At 56.1% G+C, this 22,775-nt stretch overlaps 1 protein-coding gene and 1 pseudogene across 1 annotated transcript; both read left to right on the forward strand.

Moving 5' to 3' along the window:
* Nucleotides 1–697: 697 nt before the first annotated feature.
* SST (somatostatin) lies at nt 698–2,708 on the forward strand. Its single transcript, XM_006122216.5, has 2 exons — nt 698–1,130; nt 2,222–2,708. Exons 1-2 carry the CDS (start codon nt 993–995, stop codon nt 2,432–2,434), a joined length of 351 nt encoding a protein of 116 aa, XP_006122278.3. The 5' UTR covers nt 698–992; the 3' UTR covers nt 2,435–2,708.
* Nucleotides 2,709–14,430: 11,722 nt separating this feature from the next.
* LOC102451424 (cytoskeleton-associated protein 5 pseudogene) lies at nt 14,431–18,897 on the forward strand (annotated as a pseudogene).
* Nucleotides 18,898–22,775: the final 3,878 nt, after the last annotated feature.

Below are 22,775 nucleotides of genomic sequence, written 5' to 3' on the forward strand. Positions count from 1 at the left end.
TTTGCCCTCGTGGCTAATGGGTCCCCGTCCCCTTCGGGGGCTCCCCAGGGGCAGGGCGGGTGGGTTTTTAGATAGTGGGAATAGGCTTCCAGAACGATGCCCTGGAATGTGGCGCAGGGAAGCAGCCGGAGTTCGTGGGGAGGTGGCGAAAGACAGGAGCGTCCCTCAGCCCGTGCGCGATCGTGTCATTGTAAACCCCTCTCCCTCTCACCCGCGCACCCTGCCGCTCTGAGCGTCTGCTGGAGCAGGGCAAGCTGCGAAAGGAATGCTCCAGAGGGGAGCCGAGTGCCCCGCGTTGGAAAAGTTCCGTGGGAAGCAGGGAGCCGGGGAGAGGCCGGTGGGGAGGGAGACAAGCCCTGGGCCGAAGGCGCCCCAAAGTCACTGGGGGCTGGCTCAAAAGCCGGCTTTGTAACCCAGTTATTCCCAGAGGTCTCCTCTCCCGCCCCGGCGCTTCCCAAGGGATTAATGAGACTCTCAAAGAGCAGGTACAAGCCCTCTGCCCCTCCCTCCCCCCCGGGAAGGGAAAGCAACCCAGAACCCCCTCCACCTCCACCTCCACCTGGTTCTGCCCCTTGCATTCCTTTGGAGACGCAGCTGTTCCTCGAGAAAGTTCCCCTCCCCCGCCCCGGTCAATGTGACATCGAGGGACGCTCCGGACCAGTCTCCCGGGAGTTTGTCTGGCGGGGGAGGAGGAGGGGGGAAGGAAGGGGCGTCAGCCTCCTGGAATTAGTAAAACCCCCTTGGCCTCGTGTCAGCGCCAGCGCCTGGGGTGATTGATCCGCGCGCCTAATGGTGCGTAAAAGCGGCGGTTCCATTTGGCAAGGGGGGCGCCTCAGCCTTGACGTCAGGAGATGGGTTTAAAAAGGGGGTCGGGCGGGGAGGAGAGCCCAGAAGCCGCCGCCGCCTGAGAAGTGGAGCCACTGAGCGGGCCCCTCACCCCTCCTGTGCTTTGTCTGACTCGCCGGCGCCGCGCCCCAGCCCAGGTTGGAAAGATGCTGTCCTGCCGTCTCCAGTGCGCCCTCGCCCTGCTCTCCCTCGCCTTGGCCGTGAGCAGCGTCTCCGGGGCGCCCTCAGACCCGAGGCTCCGGCAGTTCCTGCAGAAGTCACTGGCTGCGGCGGCGGGCAAACAGGTACGTGTCTCCGCGCCAGCCGCGGGCAGGCCGGGCCCCCTTGCGGGTGGAGAGATGGGGTCGGGGCCGCCTCGGGCCAGGCACGGGAGCGGGGTGGCTTTAGCTGCTGTGAGTTTCTCGGGGCAGCCGCTCCAGGCATAGGTACTTCGCACCTGCAGGGAACCGAGCTTAGCGGGCCCCGCGGGGCAGGGCTCTTCAGGGCTGCGTCCACACGAAACCAGCCAGCAGGAGCTCGGGCGAGAAACCTGCGTCCGCCCGCACTTTTCAAAGTGACTCCAGATGTGCCCGGGGCTCCCTCCAGCTCCGTCCGGCCCCAGGAGCGGATGGGCCAGCGGCGCCCCGAAGGAACCGCTCCAAGGCTGTTTGCGCGCAGTTGCGGAGGGCAGCCGCGGGACTCACTCTACGCGCTGTCCCATGAGCGCAGGGCACTGGGGCGGAGGGACCCCCAAAGACAGCTCTGAGCCCCCGGCCGGACTAGGGGAGAGCTCTCCAGGGTGCTGGCGAGCAGCCCGGAGCCAAGGAGCGCGGCCAGGTGCCAGTGGGATCTTCTCCAGGGTGCTGAAACCGGCCCCACTGACCAGGCTTTTGCGATGAGCCGCCGGCTATCTGCTCGCTGGCCAAGGTGCAAGGGGGCGGCTGCGAGGTACCTGGCGCTGGAGCGGGGCGTTAGCTCGAGGAAGAACGACCCTTCGGTCCAGTTCACCCACAGGGGCCGTGCGCCTCTGTGCGCACCTGCCTCCAGCGCCTCTGGCTACGCATCTCCAGAGAGACTTGAGCGCCCTTATCAGCGAAAATTGCGAGGTTACGCACTGAAGGGAGCCCGGCACGTCTCAGTGCCTGGGGAATCCAGGGAGGGGAAAAAAGAGTTGGGGGGTTCTTTTCCATCTCCAAACTAACGCGTCACAGGCTGCCTCTCCTCCCTGCTAGCCAGCGCTGGGTTGGCTCTCTCCAGCCCCCGAGCTTTGCTTTGCTGGGGGCCTGGGGCTGGCCTGGGGGAGCTAGACTCTGGTGGTGGGAGAAAAGCTGCCGGGCAGGTCCCGGAGCTGGCTGGAGCGTTTCACGGTCTCTCTGTCTCCCTCTCTCCCGCCCAGGAACTGGCCAAGTACTTTTTGGCAGAATTGCTCGCAGAGCCCAGCCAGCCGGAAAATGAAGCCCTAGAGCCGGAGGACCTGTCCCGAGGGCCAGAGCAGGATGAGGTCCGATTGGAGCTGGAGCGATCGGCGAACCCCAACCCCGCCTTGGCGCCCCGAGAACGCAAAGCCGGCTGCAAGAATTTCTTCTGGAAAACATTCACGTCCTGTTAGCTTAAGCAGCCAGCCTGCCTCCCCGCGCCGCCCCCGTCCCCCATCCCCTGAGCGAAGCCTTCTCCACCGGAGCCGAAGACTGTACATAACCCATCCACGGGGACGGGGACACGGAACCACACGCCGGTTGAGTTGATTTCCAATTGTTTTCATACAGCTCCCCCCCCTTCGATGGTCCTTGAGTTGTTTGAGTTGTTCGAGGTCCCTGACTAGTTCTCTTTGCCATTCCCTCCCGTGTACGGTTTTTAATTCTTTGTCGCAATAAAGTTTCCGTTTCAAAACGGTGCCGCGTAGAGTTTTTGGTCCCTGGAAAGAAAAGCCACAGTGTGTGGGAGGGCGGGAGGGGGGAGGAAACAACGATAAACACAGCCCTTCCAAATACGGCCGTTTTGCTTGACAAAATAATTATTTCGAAATAAGCTAATTCCGGCGTGTCTAGACTACAAGGCTCCGTCGACAGAGCCAATGGCTACACTGGGGCGTTAATTCGAGCTAACAAGAAATGGTCCACTCTACTACCAAGCCTGTTATTTTGAAATAACACTCCTGCTTCTGAAGAGGAGTCAGCTTATTTTGAAATGGGTATTTTGGGAGTGATCATTTCGAAATAACTGATTTTGAAATAACGTATTTTGAAATAACCTGGTAGTGTAGACATAGGACAAGCAGGCAGACAGATTTCGAAATAACCAGCTGATTATTTTGAAATAAGAGGCTTGGTAGTAGTGTGGATGTTCAGCTTGTTATTTTGAAATAAGTGTGTGTGTGTGTGTGTGTGTGTGTGTGTGTGTGTGTGTGTGTGTGTGTGTGTGTGTGTGCGGGTGGGGGGGCTATTTGGAAATAGATCTGTGTTCCAGAATTGGGGACAAGTTGAATTACGCACTGTAAATACATATGGGGTACATCTACACAGGAACATTATTTCAAATTAACTTAGTCCACGTCTACGCAGCAGTTATTTCAAAATAATGTCAACATACTGTCAAGCTGGAGGACTTCTTACTCGGACTGCTGTAAGCCTCATTATACAAGGAGGAAGGGAAGTCGGAGGAAGAGTGCTCTATTTCAAAATAAGTGCTGTGTAGATGCTCCCAATTTCGAAAGAAGCTATTTTGAAATAAGCTACGCAATTGACATAGCTCAATTTGCGTAGCTTATTTTGACTTAAGCTCTGCTGTGTAGAGGCACCCAAAGGTGGCATTACCAAGCAATCCATGGGATTTAGACACCCGCCGGGGACTGTGTGTCTAAACCCCTTGACTAGTTTGAAAACTGAAACCATGCATTATAACTACAAGTCTTGACCTTACCTGAGTAGCAGTCAGTATGCATGAGTTACACACCGGGCATCCCAAATCTGCACCAGAAAACCTTTCTACTGCAGTAGGGTGTAATGTCATTACATCAACACAATTTGGGGCAATATTTTCAGAGAGTTAGGGGAGGGATTCATTGGGGTTAGTAAAGCCGGACTGTTGATCCCCACTGCATCAGCCGCAAAGGAAGAGAGAATGTCTCAGTAAATAGCAGAACCTTCAAAAATGAGAGACGGCTGCTTTTCTGGGTACGGATTGTGGCAAGTGGCACTAACTCGTTAGAGTCCTGGAGTGGGAGTTAAGTGCCCTAATGAAATGGGAAGGAGTTCTCACATCACCAGGGAGATAAAGGTCCCCCCCCCCTCAAGCCTTGATGGTCTCTGAGAAGTCGAGGCACAAGCTTGAGGGCTGAATATTGGTCACCCTGCAGTTGGGCACAGCGGCACTTTGAGACGAATTTGCACCCTCAGGGAAAAGACCAAACACATCCATGTGAGCTGCCGCTGCTTTACAAATCATGGGCTGATTAAGAGCTGCGTGGGCTGGAATTCAGAATGGAAAACACCGTGGAGATGGGATCATGAGTGGGGTGCAGTGAGCTAGCCTAAGGGGCAAATTGTCACTTTCCCCCCTACTTTACACAAGCACCCCACATCGGCGCTCTCCATCCGGTTCATCCTGTGTCTGTGCACATGGTAAGCTGGGTAGCCGAATTCTGCCCTGTCCCACTTGAGTGAGCATAGAATCAATCATAGAACCATAGAGCTGGAAGAGACCTCAGGATTCATCAAGTCCAGCCCCCTGCTCTAGGCAGGACCAATCCCAACTAAATCAACCCGGCCAGGGCTTTGTCAAGCCAGGACTTAAAAACCCCTACGGATGGAGATTCCACCATCTCCCTAGGGAACCCATCCCAGTGCTGGTCCAGGTCCTGGGGGTTGCATGACAAAACTCTGCTCCTTTCTATCTATTACTCTGTGACGAGAAACAGCAGGTGATAAAGATTTCAGATCAGCCGGAAGGCTGGGTAACGAAGTGGGACCTGATTGTTAAAATAAACTCCCACCCTTTCTGTTTCACCCCTAGCCCTGCTAACAACCCCCTAGACATGGGAGTTTTAGGGCCTGCACCAGATCTTGTGTCAACCCCTGGCTTCCAAAGAATCAGGAGAATAAAATGACATTGGGAAATGTGACCTGGTATATAGTTAATCGAGGAATGGTATCATTTAAACGTCTTAGTGCTGAGCATGGATGTTCCAAACCCTCGGGCAGATCTTGCTGGGTAGTAGCTTGGATGAAAGGGACGTTGACAAGGGGATGCTATTTGGTAGACGTGTTATTTGCGAAGGGCTTTTGAACCGGGCCAAGTGCATTTCCGAAGGACAGCCCAGATCTTGGCAGCCAGGGGGACCTCCTTTGCAGACCCTGATTCAGCCAAGCGCGCACCTGAGCGCTTTGTAATGACAAATATTTGGCTTGAAGGGAGCAAGCCTCAGTTTGCAGGGACATCCCGAAGGGCAGCGTCTCCCCCGCTGGAGCTGCCATTGGCAGAAGAGGGTGCATTGGTTACACTTCAGGATACACTGAATGGGATGACAACACTGTGCTTCGGGTGTGAGGTCCTGCAGCCCTCGCTTGCGACTGTCTATCACAGTCGCTGTCCCCGGAGATCAAGGTCCCCGCTGTGCGAGGCTCCGTGCACAGACATGGGAACAGAGCAGCCTGTAAAAGCTGACAGCTGGAACAGACACCTCCTGGGCAGGGAAACAGGCACTGAGGGGTGAAGTGGCTTCCCTCTGCCAGTGCATTGCTGAATCAGGATTAGAACCTGGACCACACAGCTCCTACACCTGCCTTCCACTATTCTTGTTCCAGCAGGACTCAGATTGACTACAGTGAGAATTGCAGTTGGGGGGGGGGGCAGTGTCTGAGGGCCCCATACTCACCCTCTGGGTTGCACCAAATGTGAGAAATCTTCACTGTGATATGAACAAAAGAACGGCTACAAAGGACCAGACTCAAGGTCCATCTAGGTGCCGCAGAGGGGATGAATGGAGCAGGGAATCATTAAGTGATCATCCATTCCCAGCTGCTGACAAACAGGGACTAGGGATACCATCCCTACCCATCCTGACTAATAGCCATTGAAGTACCTGTCCTCCAAGAATTTATCTAGCTCTTTTTTGAGCCCTCTTGGGGCGCATCTACACAGCACCCTAATCTCCAAGTAAGCGACGCAATTTGCATAGTGCAAATTGCGTATCGCATCTCAAATCGATTTCAAAATCACTTATTTTGAAATTTGGCACATCTACACAGTGCCAAATGTCAATAAAACTCACTCATGCGAGCCATCGCTGATCCCTCATGCAATGAGGTTTACCGAGAAGCCGAAATAGCACGCTTGTCATTTCAAAATTGTTTTTTGAAATCACGGGTGGCTGTGTAGATGTGGGGTAGCTATTTCGGGATACCTTCAGTATCCCGAAATAGCCATGCAATGTAGATGGACCCTTAAAGTCCCGGCCTTCGTGACATCCTCTGGCAAGGAGTTCCACAGGTTGACTGTGCGCTGCATGAAGAAAAACTTCCTTGTGTTTGTTTTAAACCTGCTGCCTATTCATTTCATTTGGTGACCCCTAAAGGGAAGAAGTAAATAATGTTTTCATATGTACTTTCTCCACCCCTGCAACTCATGCTTCCCAGCTCCACCGAAACCCTGAAATGGGGGCTTCCAGTCCTGTGCCTTTGCTCGGGAAGAAGAGGCGCTGTGAGGAGCTGGGGGTTGGAAAGCTGGCTACGGTCCCCCTCTCCTCAGTGCAGGCTCCTCAGTGCTGTGGGGGGGAGCCATGACCCTGGGGGGCCAGATCCAGGTAAACTAAGGGCCTCAGTTTCCCCACTCTTGCCCCATAGCTTCTTGGTGAAGGAAGAATATCACAGAGGAGTGGAAGGCAGGGGTACAGACGTCTCCATGTGATGGTCGGGTAAAGCAGCCTTGCTGTAAGTTACACAGAGCTCCCCCAGGACCAGGGGAAGTGGAGAGGTGACACAGAGTCACCCCGAAGTCTGCTGCAAGCCTAGGTGGGCGAGACCCAAGGAGCAGGGCCACGCTGTGTCCTGAGTACTCTGTTCCAGGAACGAGAGTCTGACTCTCCTCTGGGCCTTGCTCGACCCGTTTTGGACATCAATATTGTACCAGCCCAGGAAGGATTGTGACGGGTGTGGAAGAGACCGGGGTGGCTACGGGACACCAGAAAAAGGCAAAGATCTCCCTGCAGGCTACGCTTTATTGGCAAGCAGGTCGGGGACAGTGCAAGAAATGCAGCTTTGCTAAAGAAAATAGGCAGTGACCTTACACCCAGGGTGTGACAGGCGTGGGGACACATGGTGGGACAGCCCTGGCCCTTGGGAAGGCGTCTGTGGTTCTGTTTGGACGCATACAATCCAGCTCCCTCCCGCCTTGCTCTCACGGAGACACCACGCAGCCGAGACGCAATTTATTCAGCGCAAGCAGCAGAGCGAAGGCTGAATTCACAGCAGGCTGGAGGTGGTGCCAGCCGCTTTCCAGGGCACATTTGACGCCAACGTGCCTTTATTAGCGCGCAGACCTGGGATGTTTGCAAACTGTCTGTCGCAGTCTGGCATCGGGAGCCCGGCAAAGCTCCCCCTCTCCCCAGAGCGTTCCCGGCCTCCAAAAAGCCGTGGCCTCATTTTCAGGGCCACTGACGTTCACGGGAGTCATCGGTGCTCAGTGCCTTTGAACCACCCAGCAGGAACGTGATTTTTCCAGTCCCCGTCCAGCCACCTGCGGGCGGCTTTTCATAGACATTTCCCTCCAGCGTCTCCAATACGCCACTGCTCTGAACACCGGGTGGCTCGTTCCACCCCTGACCGCTAACACGAGCAGCAGTAGAGAGCTGTTATCCTTCCCCTCACCACTGCCGGCTTAGACAACATCACGGACTTCCCCTGTGTGCACGCTATGGAGATTGGATTGGGGACTGATTCTCAGAGCCAGTCTTAGGGGCAAGCGAGCCGGGCGGTCGCCTGGGGCCACCATTTTAAAGGGGCCAGCGACAGAGCCGGTTTTAGGGGCAGGCCGTGAAGGATTTCGGCCCAACCTCCCAAATCCTCCCCCCAGGTTTTCCTGGTTACTCCCTGATCTCCCCTCCCCCCCCCCCCCCCACACACACACACACTTTTTTTTTTCTCGACAAATTTTTGTCCGGTATTTTTTTTAAACCATCTGGCAACCCCACGGGCAAGCCAGGCAGTCGCCCAGGGCCACCAATTGGTTAGGACCATCCCTGCTGACTCTGCAAACCCTACTCCCATTGAATAGGGAGCACTCCTGTGAGCTGGAAATATTCCTACATTAACTAACGGGGTCAAAGAGTTAACCAAACTCAACCCAAAGCACGCAGCCATTCTCAGGAGTTAGGGCCCCCAGGCAGTACTATGCCCTATGCCCTAGTATTTGGTCCTGCCATGAGGGCAGAGGACTGGACTCGATGACTCTCGAGGTCCCTTCCAGTCCTAGTGTTCTATGATTCTTTGGCAACTGGGACGGGGGGAGGGATGCTTTTTTAGGGAAGTGATTTTATAATCTCCAGCAACACCCTCAGGAAATAGTTTGAAAGCAAATTTGAAACGATGCTCCTGTCGACTCAGGCAGTACATTCAGAAACTGACGGGCTGTACCTGGGGTTGGCAACATGCCTGTTCAACGGCGTCCTTACCACCTGACGGGCTTGTTCACAGCGTCCATGTGCTGCTCATCGTTCTATCAGATCTAACTTCGCTAGATCCTCTCCGGAGGAAGAGAATCCACAGAACCCGGGGAGGAAGAGGCAGGTGGGTGGGCATTGAGACCCAGCGGTGCCCCAAATTTTCAGGTGCCCCACACAGCTGCGAATAGGCGAGGACAGCCCTGCCAAAGCATTTCACCCAGCAGACCAAAGCATGCAGAGCGAGCTGCTGTAAACATTATTCCAGCAGCTTCACACAAAGTTTGGCCTCATAGTTAAGGTAACGGCCCAGCAGTCGGGAGATTTGGGTCCATGTCCTGGCTCTCCCGTGTACTCTGCGCAAGTTAGTCAACCTTTTTGAGTCTCTGCTCCCCATCCATACAATGAGGGTGAGACGCCGTCCTTTCTCTGTATTTAGATTATAAATTCTGCAGGTTGCTCTTGCTATGTAAAGGTACCGTGCCTCGCCCAAAGGGGACTGCAACAGAAATAATCCACCTACGATAATAAACAGGCCAAGGAATCTCGTTGCCAAATCGTCAGTTGCGGAGAGAGAGATGGCAATTTCCTGCCATAGTTTGGGGAGACCTTGTATGTTTGAGATCCCCCGTCCTAAATGTCCAGTTTATGTATTCTCCTGGCCTGGCTGGCCCCTTTGTTAGTTGGGGGCTGGGATTTGACCCTTGGGCCGGGTTATGAACGTTGAAGGACTGTACGGAGCAGCGGGGCCAGAGCAGAATGGATTTCTGGGACAGTGGGGAGTGTTTTGCCTGGGGGAATCTCTGCAGGAGCTGAATGTGAATCCCCCACTTCTGGCTTATGCAAAAATTCAGCTTTTGGAAGCTTCGCCCTACGGAGAGATCCATTGTTTGCAAGTTGCCTGGCCCAGGGGGCCAAGATCAAAGACCTCAGCTGTAGAGAGGAAAGACTGAACTACCCATGTGGGCGTTGGTTCTGAGCAGAGTTTCTGGGATGTAATAGTGTAGTCGATTCACTGATTAACCGACAAGCAAAAGCTTATCGGTTAATGCTAGATAGACTACACACATTCTCCACTGCCAGTACATTTTTTTTAGCAGGCTGGAGAGCTGCCTGGCTCAGTCCTGGCTTGCTCTGGGTCTGGGACCGACCCCTGCTGCAGCTCTGCATTTAGAGCATATTAGGTGCTGGGCAGGCAGGCAGCCCGGCTCAGTTCTGGCTCGCGCCCGGTCTGAGAGCTCAGACACGCTCCTGGACAGGGGTTGCTTCCACCCTGTGCTGCTGCATCTGCATCAGAGGCAGCAGCCCAGGGCAACAGGCAGCTGGTCCGCGAGGAGAGCTAGTTTTTAAACTGGCTCCCCTCACAGACCAGCTCCCGCCTCTCACCCCTGCTGCTGCCTCTGATACCAGGCAGAGCAACAGGGGGCCCCTCAGGAGTGGGGCTGGAGCACACTGGCTGCCAGTCCCACCCCTGGGGACTATAGAATAATCGAGTAACCAATAAGAATTCATGAGGTTACTCGACTATTCAATTAACCGATATTTAACATCCCTAGTCTGCATATGAACTTGTAACCACAGAGAGCCCCTGGGCAGAGTTTGAAGGACCAATTTCTGCTGGAGCCCTTGTTGGAGCTGGGGGGTGTCAGTGCTAAGCTTATTAGCATGCGGGTAGGTTTTTGTATTGCTTTAATAGTTTTTCTCTGTGATGCTTTCTCTTTCAGAATAAATGTGCTTGCTTAGAAAGAGCAAATGCAGGCAATGGCACAGTTCACAGACTTAGACGAGAAAGCAAGGGCAGACACCGGCCCATTCAGGCTGTCCGGCTCACTGGGAATAGCGCAATGTGTGCAGGAAACTAGGCAGCCAGGAAGACACCGGGTCAGGAAAGAGAGAAGACGAGGGTCTCCACCCAATAGAAGGGATGGCTGAGGATCCAGGACCGGAGCCTTGAATCACAGAATCTGAGGGTTGGCAAAGATCTCGGGAGTCATCAAGTCCAGCCCTTTGCTCAAAGCAGGACCAACCCAACTCAATCATCCCAGCCAGGACTTTGTCGAGCCGAGACTTCAGCACCTCTAGGGATAGAGATTCCACCCCCTCCCTAGGGAACCCAGCCCAGCGCTTCCCCACCCGCCTAGGGAAAGAGTTTTTCCTAATATGCAATCTAGACCTCCCCCACTGCAACTTGAGACCATTGCTCTGCCACCTGCCGCCACTGAGACTAGCCTAGCTCCATCCTGTTTGGAACCCCCCTTCAGGTAGTTGAAGGCTGATGTCTGGAACCTCATTCTTCCCCAACCCCCCCCTCACTCTTCTCTTCTGCAGACTAAACAAACCCAAATCCCTCAACCTCTCCTCGTAGGCCATGTGCTCCAGCCCCTGAATCATTTTGGTTGCCCACCGCTAGACCCTCTCCAGTGCACCCACATCCTTCCTGTAGTGGAGGACCCAGAACTGGACACACTACTCCAGATGTGGCCTCACCAGTGCCGAATAAAGGGGAATAATCACTTCCCTAGATCTGCTGGCAATGCTCAGACTAATGCCCCCCAACATGCCGTTAGCCTTCTTGGCTACCAGGGCGCCCTGTTGACTCAGCTCCAGTGTAATCCCCAGGTCCTTTTCTTCCAAACTGGTTAACTAGTTCACCGGTTAAGCGGTTAGCCTTTCACATCCCGCCTGGAGAGTGCTCCATGCCCCTTGAATGGCCTTGAACGGAGCTAGAGTGAGCAAGGTGCTGCGGATCTCCTGGAAGGAGATGAGCCCCCTCCGCTCCATGTGCAGGTGGCGAGGCAGGGGGTGCTTCCCAAAGCCAGGCCCCAGGAGGCCTGTCGGAAGAAGCATTTCACAGCAGGACTCCGCCCTGGTTCTCGCAGGACAAGGGCGGGAACGAGGGCGATGGAGGGAGGGTCTGCACACATGCAAGAAAAGGACTTCAACTTGCATCCCAGCACACTTCGGACCCTCGGAGAGCTTTGCACTCAGCTGGAGGAAGGGAACGCCGCTCTCCAATGCTGCGGAGACCAAACCCCACCCTCGAATCACTGGTTACCCCGTGACAAATGCTAAAAGCCGTTTCCTAGAGTAACTCCTCCAGAATCACATCTGCCGACGGAGAGCGTAGCTCCCTGGGAACCAACCATAGACTTGAGATCAAGGGGCGTTTTGTGCGTCAGCCGCCAGAACAGGATTTTGACGCGCAGACTGCAAAGGGGAGGGTTGTGTTTAGACCTGGGTGGGGAAACCTAAGGCCTGAGGCTCAGAGCCAGCCCCCCTCCGCCTCCCCTGCAGCATTGGGGAGCCCATGCTGGCATTTTAGCCCCTTGCCATCCTCCTGTGGGGCTGGAGCACACAAAATCTACTAGCCCGGCCCCCAGGCTCTAATGGGGAGAGTCTTTCCCCTCAGTGGGGGCCACCTCAGTGAGGGTTTCTTTTTCTTGTGTGTGGCCCGCCCCCCACTGATTTTTCTGGGGGTCAGTGTCCCCTGACCCAGAAAAGTTCCCTGCCTTTGATTTAGCTGATTCTTTCTTGTGTGTACAGATCTTGTCCCTCCCCCATGCCCTGCACCAAGGTCACACCGGTCAGCCGGTGAACCTATTCCCCCGTGTCTAGTTTTTCTCGGTGCTGCCGCTGCCTCAGTTGACAAGACCCGTGCCACTAGAGTCATGTCTGAAAGGAGGCAATCAAAGGAATCGAGGCGCAGAGGGGCAGGGAGTTTAGACAGCAAGTCAGAGCCACGACATCCACCGGACACCCACGGCAGTTGGGGGACCAGCGTGGTCCTCAACAGGACTTAAAGGGGGAAGGAAGTGGCTGGGGGAATGGCAGCGCAGAAAACCGCTTGCCTGGAGGCTTTCCTGGCTGCTCCCATTGGCTGGAATCACAGCCAATGGGAGCAGCAGGGGGTGGTGCCTGGGAGCAGTGGGAGGCACGGAACCAGGGAAGCAACTCCCATCCCTCTCCTGCTGAGACCTCACACCCCCACCCTCAGCCTGCACCTACGTCCTACCTCCCGGCCAGTCCCCCACCCCAGCCCTCCTGCACCCATTTGGTCATCATGGCTGGTTGGCGGGTGGTTCATGGAGAGGTCTGTATTGAGTTTAAGGACCCCTGCTCTAGGCTGACCGAGCAGTCAGAGGGAAACTGAGTCTCCTTGGCCCAGTCCATCGGGTTCTCTGCTGAACTGGCCAATAAGGGGGCCAGTGACCTCCCTCCCATATGCCCCTTTCTCCAGGGCTCATGCTCGGGACTGGCCGATGACACCAGATGGGTGCAAATTTGGTGGCTTGACTTCAAGGTCCCACAGGGGTCCTCTTTGGAGTGACACACATGCCATGGAGAAGCAATTCCTCTGTCTCAACCTCAGCCCTGCCCCGAAGCCAGCAGCATTATTCTGGGGCGCGATCGAGAGCCAGGCTTCCATCACCCACAGCATGGCCACCCTCTCTCCAGCTGCTTTCTGTCGGTCTCCCGGGGCCTAGTCAGCCCCGACACCCACATGGTTTGCCCCAACAGGGCACCGACCAAGGACCTCCGCTAGAACCAGGCTTCCCATGTCAAGGAAGCAGCTACGCTTTGCTTTCCTTCCTGGCCAGCCCTCCTTGTGGGGATCATAGAAGCATAGAATACTAGGACTGGAAGGGACCTCGAGAGGTCATCGAGTCAGTCCCCTGCCCTCATGGCAGGACCAAATACTGTCTAGATCATCCCTGATAGACATTTATCCAACCTACTCTTCAATATCTCCAGAGATGGGGATTCCACAACCTCCCTGGGCAATTTATTCCAGTGTTTGACCACCCTGACAGTGAGGAACTTTTTCTTAATGTCCAACCTCAACCTCCCTTGCTGCAGTTTAAGCCCATTGCTTCTTGTTCTATCCCCAGTGGTCAAAATGGACAAGTTTTCTCCCTCCTCCTTATGACACCCTTTTAGATACCTGAAAACGGCTCTCCTGTCCCCCCTCAATCTTCTCTTTTCTAAACTAAACAAACCCAATTCTTTCAGCCTTCCCTCATAGGTCATGTTCTCTAGATCTTTAATCATTCTTGTTGCTCTTCTCTGGATCCTCTCCAATTTCTCCACATCTTTTTTGAAATGTGGTGCCCAGAACTGGACACAATACTCCAACTGAGAACTAACCAGCGCAGAGTAGAGCGGAAGAATGACTTCTCGGGTCTTGCTCACAACACACCTGTTAATGCAGCCCAGAATCATGTTTGCTTTTTTTGCAACAGCATCACACTGCTGACTCATATTCAGCTTGTGGTCCACTATAACCCCTAGATCCCTTTCTGCCGTACTCCTTCCTAGACAGTCGCTTCCCATTCTGTGTGTGTGAAACTGATTGTTCCTTCCTAAGTGGAGACTTTGCATTTGTCTTTATTGAACTTCATCCTGTTTACCTCAGACCATTTCTCCAGTTTGTCCAGATCATTTTGAATTACGACCCTTCCTCCAGAGCAGTCACAACCCCTCCCAGCTTGGGATCATCTGCAAACTTAATAAGCTTATTTCTATGCCAATATCTAAATCGTTGATGAAGATATTGAACAGAGCTGGTCCCAAAACAGACCCCTGCAGAACCCCACTAGTTATACCTTTCCAGCAGGATTGAGAACCGTTAATAACTACTCTGAGTACGGTTATCCAGCCAGTTATGCATCCACCTTATAGGATCCTGTGGCCTTCCTGGGACGCTGGTTCCGGCACTTCGTTAGTGAGAAAGTTTTCCCAAGTTTCTCACCCACGTCTCCCTTGCTTCGCACGAAGCCGATTCCTCCTCGTCTTACCCCAGTGGGCCTGGAGAACGGTTGGGCCACCGTCCTCCTGAGAGCAGCCTCTTCGGTCCCCTTCTCTTCTCTGGACTAGCCCATGGGCGGATGACGTCACAATGGCCTGCAGCCGTCCTGCCCCGGGCTGTGAGCTCATCAGAGCTCACAAGCCAGGCGCAGCAGATGATCCCCAGGAATCCAGCACTGCTGCTGGAACATCAGCAGCCCCTCCCGAGGCCGCAGGGGGCAAGGCCACCAACAGGACCTGGGGCAGCATTTTGGGAAGCTCGTGTCACCCAGCCTGGTCCCCCACCAATGCCCTGATGGTGCAGGAGGTTCGGGCACCCCACGCGCACCAAAGCCACCGTCCAGCAGCATGTTCGAACTTGAGCTCTCCGAAGAACCAGGCGAGGAGAAGGCGGCCGCGGTCCTCCCGGCCGCCTGCATGCAGCAGCTGGCCAGCAGCAATTGGAAGGAGAGGTTCTCCGGCTTGGAGGCATTTCAGAAGGCGGTGGAAGAAATGGAGAAAAGCCAAATGCCCTGCCAGGCCTTGGTGAAGCTGCTGGAGAAGGAGCCGGGCTGGGAGGAAACCAAGCTCCCCGTGCTGCAGAAAAAACTCCACCTCGTCGCCCTCATTGCCCGGAAGGGAGACTTTTCCCGGGCGTGCGCTCAGGTGGTCTTGCCTGGCCTGGTGGGGAAAGTGGGGGACGTGATCTGCGGCGGGGAAGCCAAGGGAGCCCTGACGGCCGTCGCCGAGGCGTGTGCCCTGCCGTGGACTGCCGGGGAGGTCACCTCCCTGGCTTTCTCGCAGAAGCATCCCAGGACCCAGGCGGAAGCCCTGAACTGGCTGGCGAAGGCTGTGACCGAGTTCGGCTTCGCCGGGCTGGAGGTGGAAGCCTTGGTCAGTACCATAAAGGGGGCCCTGGCCTGCGTTCACCCGGACGTTCGGGCCTCTGCCTTTGCGCTGCTGGGGACCGTTTCGCTCTACGTGGGGGCCCCTCTCAGAGGGTTCTTCGAGGGCGAGATGCTGCCCCTGCTCTCCCAAATCGATGCTGAGCTGGAGAAGATGAAAGGGCAGAGCCCCCCTGCTCCCACCCGGGGCAGCTCCAAGCACTGCCGGGGGAGTGGGGACGAGGGGAAGGCAGGGGACCCGCAGGGCCACGGTGGGGCTGAGCTCGTGGATATCCGCCCCAGGATCACCTCAGCGCTGGTGGCGAAGATGCAGGCCAGGAACGGGGCGACCCGGCAGGAGGGCCTGGAGGAGGTGGCGGGCATCCTCAGCAGCGCCGGGCGCATCCAGCCCCACGTGGGAGACCTCCCCGCTGCCCTGAGGGCTTGCCTTCAGGACCCCGACCCCGCCCTGGTGCAGCAGACCTTGAGCATCCTCCGGAGCCTGGCTCCTGCCATGGGCCCGGGCATCAGGCAGCACGTGAGGGAGCTGGGCCTCCCCTTGGTCGCCCTCTTCAGAGACAGCAAGAGCCACGTGCGCGCCGTGGCCCTGGTGGCCGTGAACGCCTGGGCCGAGCAGCTCAGCACGCAGGACTGGCTGGAGGGGGAGGCCTCCGCCGAGGAGCGGAGGGAGGGAGACGCTTTCCAAAGGCAAGAGCTGCTGGGCTGGCTGGCGGAGAGGCTGCCGGCTCTCCGGGCCGCCCCCTCAGACCTGCGGCGGGGCGTCCCTCACCTCTACGCCTGCTTGGGAGACGGCAACGGCCACGTACGGAAGGCGGCCCAGGAAGCCCTGCCCTTCTTCATGATGCACCTGGGGTCTGAGGAGATGGCCGACGCCGCAGGCCAGCTCAAGCCGGCGACCAAGGACCACGTCGTGGCTTTGCTGGAGGCAGCCACCGCCAACCCCCCAGCCAAGCCCCCCGGGCCTGCTAAGTTGCCTTCCCGGCTGCCACGGGTCACAGCCATCCCGGCCTTCACCTCAGCCTCAGCCTTGTCCCACCAGGCCCCGGCCTCTCCGTCCCCAGCCCCTCCTGGAGACGCGGTGCCCGGCAGCACCCCGGCACAGAAGCCTCGGCCCAAAGACGCCACCGCAGGCGCGGCGGCCGTGAGCGTCAGAGGTGGGCCGGAGGGAGGCAAAGCGCCACTAAAGGCCAGCCAGAAGGACGGGGCCAACAAGCCGAGTCCCATTTTTATCATCGTCCCCCATGGGAAAGAGCAGAGGGCGAAGGACGAGAGAGGGCGGAAGGTGCTGAGGTGGAATTTCGCCGCCCCCAGCCCCAAGTACACGGAGCAGCTGAAGGCTCAGATGGGCCCCTGCGTGTCCAGTTGGCTGCAGGAGGAGCTGTTTCATTCCAGCTTCCAGCACCACATCAAAGCTTTGACCGTCCTGGCCAAGCACCTGGAGGAGGAGAAGGACGGGGTCATCAGCTGCCTGGACCTGATGCTGAAGTGGATCACGCTGCGGTTCTTCGACAACAACACCTGGGTGCTGACCAAGAGCCTGGAGTACCTCAAGCTGCTGTTTGCCGTGCTGCGCCGAGAGAAATACCAGCTGACCGAGAACGAGGCAGCCTCCTTCCTCCCCTACATGGTCATGAAGCTGGGCGAGACCAAAGAGGTGATCCTCAGGGAGGTGCAGGCGGTTTTGAAGAGGGTGTGTTGGGTCTACCCGGCTAAGAAGATGTTCAGCTTCGTCATGGAAGGGGTCAGGTCCAAGAGCTCCAAGCAGCAGGCGGGGTGCCTGGCGCAGTTGGGCTACCTGGTCCAGGCGTACGGCGTGGACGTGTGCCAGCCCAGCCCGGCCAAAGCGTTGAAGGCGATCGCGGCCCTCCTCGGAGATCAAGATGCCGCCACGCGCACCGCGGCCTTGAATGTCATCGTGGCGGCTCACCGCCTGCAGGGGGAAAGGGTGCTCAAGCTGACTGGGAATCTCTCCGAGAAACACATGAGGCTGCTAGAGAAAAGCCTGGAGCAGGCAGCTGACAGGCCGGCAGGTTCGCGGGCGCCCCAGGCCCAGGAGAGACGGACGCATGTTCTGAGCAGCAATGGCCGCCGGGGGACAGCGGCCGAGCCCAGCTGTGCCTACAGCACGGGGGCGGACGTAGAGGCGACACAGGCAGCCCTCCCGCCCACCCGGCTGCAAGGAGAGGAGCCGGAGCTGGGGGAGACCCCCAACTTCCAGCCTCCACCCGCCTCCGGGCACCCCAGCGGCCTCCACAGCACCGTCGCCTCCACCATCAACTTCATTATCCACCACGTCGCCAGCGGCGACGTCGACACCATCATCCAAGCCCTGGCCCAGATCGACGAGATCCTCAAGCAAGAGGACAAGGTGGAGGCCATGTCCGGCCACATCAACCAGTTCCTCATCGCCACCTTGCGGCAGCTCCGCTACATCCACCGGCTGCCGGCGGGGGAGGAGAAAGTGGGGAAGGACCAAGTCATTCAGCTCTACGGCTGCATCCTCCGGAACATGACGCTGCTCTTCCAGACGGAGAGCCTGGCCCGGGAGGCCTCCACGGGGGTGCTGAAGGACTTGCTCCACAGCCTCATCACCCTGATGCTGGATTCCCTGGTGGAGGATCTGGAGGAAGGGCAAGAGGTGGTCCAGTCCATCAATCTCCTCATGAAGAAGGTCCTGGAGCAGTCGGACCAGACCCGACTCTTCAGCGCCTTGCTCTCCCTGCTTCAGGATAGCTTGACGGCCGCAGCCAGCCCGCCCAAGTTCCCCGAGCTGGTGGCCAAGTGTCTGTGGAGAATCACGCAGCTTCTCCCTCGGACCATCGGCACCGTCCACCTAGACCAGCTCCTCCTGGACCTCCACCTCTTCCTGAAGGCGCTCCCCCCAGAAACACTGAAGCAGTGCCCAAGCCAGTCCCCCCTCAGGGCCCTGAAAACGCTGCTGCACACCCTGGGCAGGCTGGCGGGGCCTGAGGTGCTGGACCACCTCACCATGATCGAGAACAAAGGCGAGTCGGAGCTGGAGGCCCACCTGTGCCGGGCGGTGAGGCTGTCCTCCCCCCCGCAGGCTGCCGGCGAGACCGACACCGAGGCCGCGCAGGGGGTCTTCCGTGCAGCCGGCAAGGCAGCGAAGGGCAAAGTCAACGACATCTTGGCGGCCATCTTTAAGAAGATCGGCTGCAAGGAGACGGCGCGGGAGGGGCTGGAGGAGCTGTACGAATACAAGAGGAAGTGCCCCGAGGAGGACTTGGAGCCCTTCCTGGAAAACTTCTCCCTCCTCTTCCGCAGCTACGTCAAGCACGGCCTGGCGGTGATGGGCATGGAGCGAGAGGGCAAACAGCGGCTTTCTCCAGGCACAGGAATCCCCCTTTCGGCCCGGGTCCCCTCCCCCACGCGGACAGCCTCCTCCCCAGACGGGCGTGCCAACGGGGAGGCGGTGGGGCCATCCTTCTGCCTCAGCCGGCTGAAACTGATGCGCCGGCGGTGTGGCGGCACCAAGTCCTGCAGCCAGCTCCCCCTCCCCCGGCGACCGCCAAAGCCAGAAGACCCCCTGAGCCTGGTCTCCCGCGAGAAGCCCGGCAGCAAACTCCCCCGGTACGTGAAGACCCAAGATCAGAAATAGCCCCTTGGAGGAGGCTGCTTTTTGAGTGTTTCTCTGCGGCTTTGGTACCAGCCTCTTCCCCATCAGCCACCACCCATGATGGGAACGCACAATAAAAAAAGCAATATAGAGCGGTCGTCGGTGGGATGGCCTGTGGGCCGGGGTGGGGGCCACTTCGGCTGACACAGCTAGAAGTCATCTTGGTGTAGAGAGGCCTCATCTCGGTAGGTTTTCCATTGTGCATGGATGTAGGGAAGGAGCTAGGGAGGGGATAGTAAACAGGAGAACTGCGGGGGAGGAACGGGGGCTGGTTACTTACACAGCAGTAAAGCACGGAGAAAGCAACACAATTCCCAGGATATCAAAGTTTTCTCCCCCGCACCACACAAGCAGATTCTAACAGTTGCTCTGACTTGACAATCCCATATGAAGAAAGATTAAAAAGACATGGGCTTTTCAGCTTAGAAAAGAGGAGAGGAAGCGGGGATAGGGTAGAGGTCTATACAATCACGACTGGTGCAGAAAAAGTGAATAAGGAAAAGTTATTGACTTATTCCCACAATATAAGAATGAGGAGCCACCCAATGAAATGAATAGGCAGTGAGTTTAAAACAAACAGAAGGAAGTTTTTCTTCACCCAGAGCACAGTCAACCTGTGGAACTCCTTGCCGGAGGATGTGGTGAAGGTCAGGTCTTTAACAGGGTTCAAAAAAGAGCTAGCTAGATTCATGGAGGTTGGGTCCATCAATGGCTATTAGCCAGGATGGGTAGGAATGGTGTCCCTGGCCTCTGTTTATCTGGAGAGGATGGATCATGTGAGAATTACCTGTTGTATTTTCTCCTTCTGGGGCATATGTCATTGGCCGCTGTCAGCAGACAGGACACTGGGCTGGACGGACTGTTGGTCTGACCCAGTCTGGCCGCTCTTATGTTCTTAATCTCTTGCTTAGTTTTTTAGGACTGCAAATGGCAGGAGCAGCTAACAGCGGCCGAGAGATTAGAGCAGGACGTCCATTGAAATCCTGGGCATCCTGAGAGACAGCCCAGCCCATAGCTCGGAAGGCATGTCCGCAGAGGCTAGCCTGTCCCATACCTGTGTTCTAGGGGTGGGTTTCAGATGGTCCTCTGAAGCTGCTGGGACTTTTTACGGATTTTCTGGTCTCCTGAGAAGCACTCAGGAAGGTCCCAGGCAAAATGGTGCCCTGATTTCTAATACCCTGCAAATTGCTGTTGGGTTGTGCAGGGACAGTCACAGAGACCCAACCTGACAGAGGCAGAACTTGAACCCACAACCCTATCCTCCCCAGGCAAGTGCCCTAGCCCCTAGACAACACAGGAACCCACCACACCATCAGGCTACCTCTTATGTCTCCTGCCTGGCTTTTTGCCATCCCATCCCCTCTGGGCCTGACCTGGGGGAGGCAGGACTTGACCCTACAAGCCTATCCTGTGTGAGTGAGCCCTGTCGGACTGCCTAGGCCCCATGTCAGTCAGCCACTCAACAACCAGGGCTGGACTTTGGGACGGGCGACCCGGGCCTGGCGGGGTGCTGGGCATGGTAGGGGGCTGTTTTTATTCTTACTAACCAAAGGGAAAATAGACCGTAGCATGGTCCCCACAGTGGTCTCCCTTCGCAGTTCTCAGGGTTCCCCGCTTGCTTGTCTAACTCGATGAGGGACAGCAAAGCCGTCCTGTCTTGGAGTGCCCTGAGTGCCCACACTCGGCACATCACAGCACTCGGCCATCAGCCCGGCTGCACTTGCTGCAGGCTGCCATCCGGGGGGGGGGTGTCAATTGGGGGGCTCTCAGGATCCAGGAGGCCCTGCAGGAGATCTTCCACCCTGAGGAGCCCGCAGAGCCAGCCCAGTCCTCCCCATCGGGGGCTCGTGCCTCATTCCTCCCTCACCTCCTTCCACTTACCCCTCCCTAGCCCCCCTTCCTGATGTAAAAAATAAAGGACATGCGTGTTCAAAAATAGAAACTCTCTTTATTTAACAACACGGGGGGAGGGGAGGAAATTAACCTCTGGGAAGACTGGGAAAGGAGGTGGAAGAGGGGAAGAGAGAGGGTGGGAGAGGGGAGGGGGAAACCTGGGAGGAGGGAGCTGGAAGAGGGAAGCCAGGGGAAGAATGAGGAGAGGAAGTATAAAACTATGGTACGCCATATCTTCAGTACTGTGCACAGATGTGGTCTCCTCACCTCAAAAAAGATGTTTTGGCCTTGGAAAGGGTTTAGAAAAGGGCAACTAAAATGATCAGGGGTTTGGAACAGGTCCCATATGAAGAGATGCTAAAGCGACTGGGACTTTGCAGCTTAGAAAAGAGGAGACTGAGGGGGGATATGATAGAGGTCTATAAAATCATGAGTGGTATGGAGAGGGTGCATACAAAAAAGTTCTTCATTAGTTCCCATAATAGAAGGACTAGAGGACACCAAAGGAAAGGAATGGGTAGCAGGCTTCAAACTAATAAAAAAAAGTTCTTCTTCACAAAGCAAATAGTCAACCTGTGGAACTCCTTGCCACAGGAGGCTGTGAAGGCTAGAACTATAACAGGGTTTAAAGAGAAGTTAGATAAATTCATGGAGGTTGGGATCATGGAGTGCTATTAACCATGGGGTGTGGTGTCCCTGGCCTCTGTTTGTGGAAGGCTGGAGATGGATGGCACGAGACAAATGGCTTGGTCATTGTCTTCGGTCCATCCCCTCCGGGGTAGCTGGAGTTGGCCGCTGTCGGCAGACAGGCTACTGGGCTGGATGGACCTTTGGTCTGACCCAGTACGGCCGTTCTTATGTTCTTATGTTCTAAGCTCAGGGCTCAGGGTCGGGGGTCTCACTGGACCAACTTGATTTTCATGCAAACCTGCCCCTGGGTTTGCATGTGACCTTTGGTGGCCAGGCTGGCAGCTATCCTGCCCTAGACGGCCGCTTTCCTGTGCCTAGTGTGGAGATTGTGGACGTTGGAGGGCTCCCCACAAACCTGGATGAGGTCCACGATCTGTTCACTAGCCCAGGCGGGTGCCCACCTCTTGTGGCCCCAGGCATGCTCCTGGGAGCTGCCAGCCTGGTCCTGGGAAGAGGCAGTGGGCTGGGTGGCAGCGGGTGGCTGGCTCATGCCGTGCTAGGTGCAGGGTCTGCTGGCTGGGTGCTGGCAGGCTTGCACCTGGCACGGGCACCGTAGCCAGACCGTGCCCCTTTAAGGGCTCCGGGGCCAGGAGGGGGGCAGAAGAGTTTCCCTGGCTTGGCCCAGCGTGGCCACCAGGGCAACCTGGGAAGGGCTAGCCTCCAACTAGCTCGAATTAAGTGGCTACACAGCCCTTAATTCGAACTACTTAATTCAAACTAGGTGTTAGTCCTCGTAGAATGAGGCTTACCTAGTTCGAATTAAGCGCTCCGCTAGTTCCAATTAAGTTCGAACTAGCAGTTTGCATGTGTAGCGCCTATGAAAGTTAATTCAAACTAACGGCTGTTAGTTCGAATTAACTTTGTAGTGTAGACACACCCTCATTTAGCCCTGTTTTCTGTTGTCAAATTATCTGTAGGCAGACCACAACTTTTATACATTTCTCCGTTTTAAAAAAAATGGATTGAACATACCTGAGTCAAGGACAGTAAGAGGGAATGCATTAGGGAAGGGAGTTTATACCAATCTATGTGTTTTCTCTCGGGGAGAATCAATAAGACACAGAATTTCAAACCCACTTAACACATCTCAAACGAAAAGAGTCTAATGCAGCAAGGTTGCTAAGGACAACCATAGAATGCCAATTTGTTCCACGGAACACTGATACATCCCTCGGCCATCAGGGAAGAGTTTTGAGAACATCTTGAAGCACTACGTTAATTTGCTATCTGACCTTTAAGATGCCCACTTTCTAACACGCCTCCCGGGACAGGAATGTATATAGGTGCCTTGTGTGGCGGGAAGTACTTCTGTGGGTGGGCGTGTCTCATGAATACATATTATTTATAGACAAGCATAATGATGCAAGGCCTTTAAAATTCTGTCCTC

The sequence above is a fragment of the Pelodiscus sinensis genome, chromosome 10, assembly GCF_052426305.1.
Source record: "Pelodiscus sinensis isolate ZL-2025 chromosome 10, ASM5242630v1, whole genome shotgun sequence".
Lineage (NCBI taxonomy): Eukaryota > Metazoa > Chordata > Testudines > Trionychidae > Pelodiscus > Pelodiscus sinensis.

Coding starts and splice junctions, on each gene's coding strand:
- SST (XM_006122216.5), top strand. CDS start 993: ATGCTGTCCTGCCGTCTCCAGTGCGCCCTCGCCCTGCTCTCCCTCGCC. Junction 1,131..2,221: donor CTGCGGCGGCGGGCAAACAG/GTACGTGTCTCC, acceptor TCTCCCGCCCAG/GAACTGGCCAAGTACTTTTT.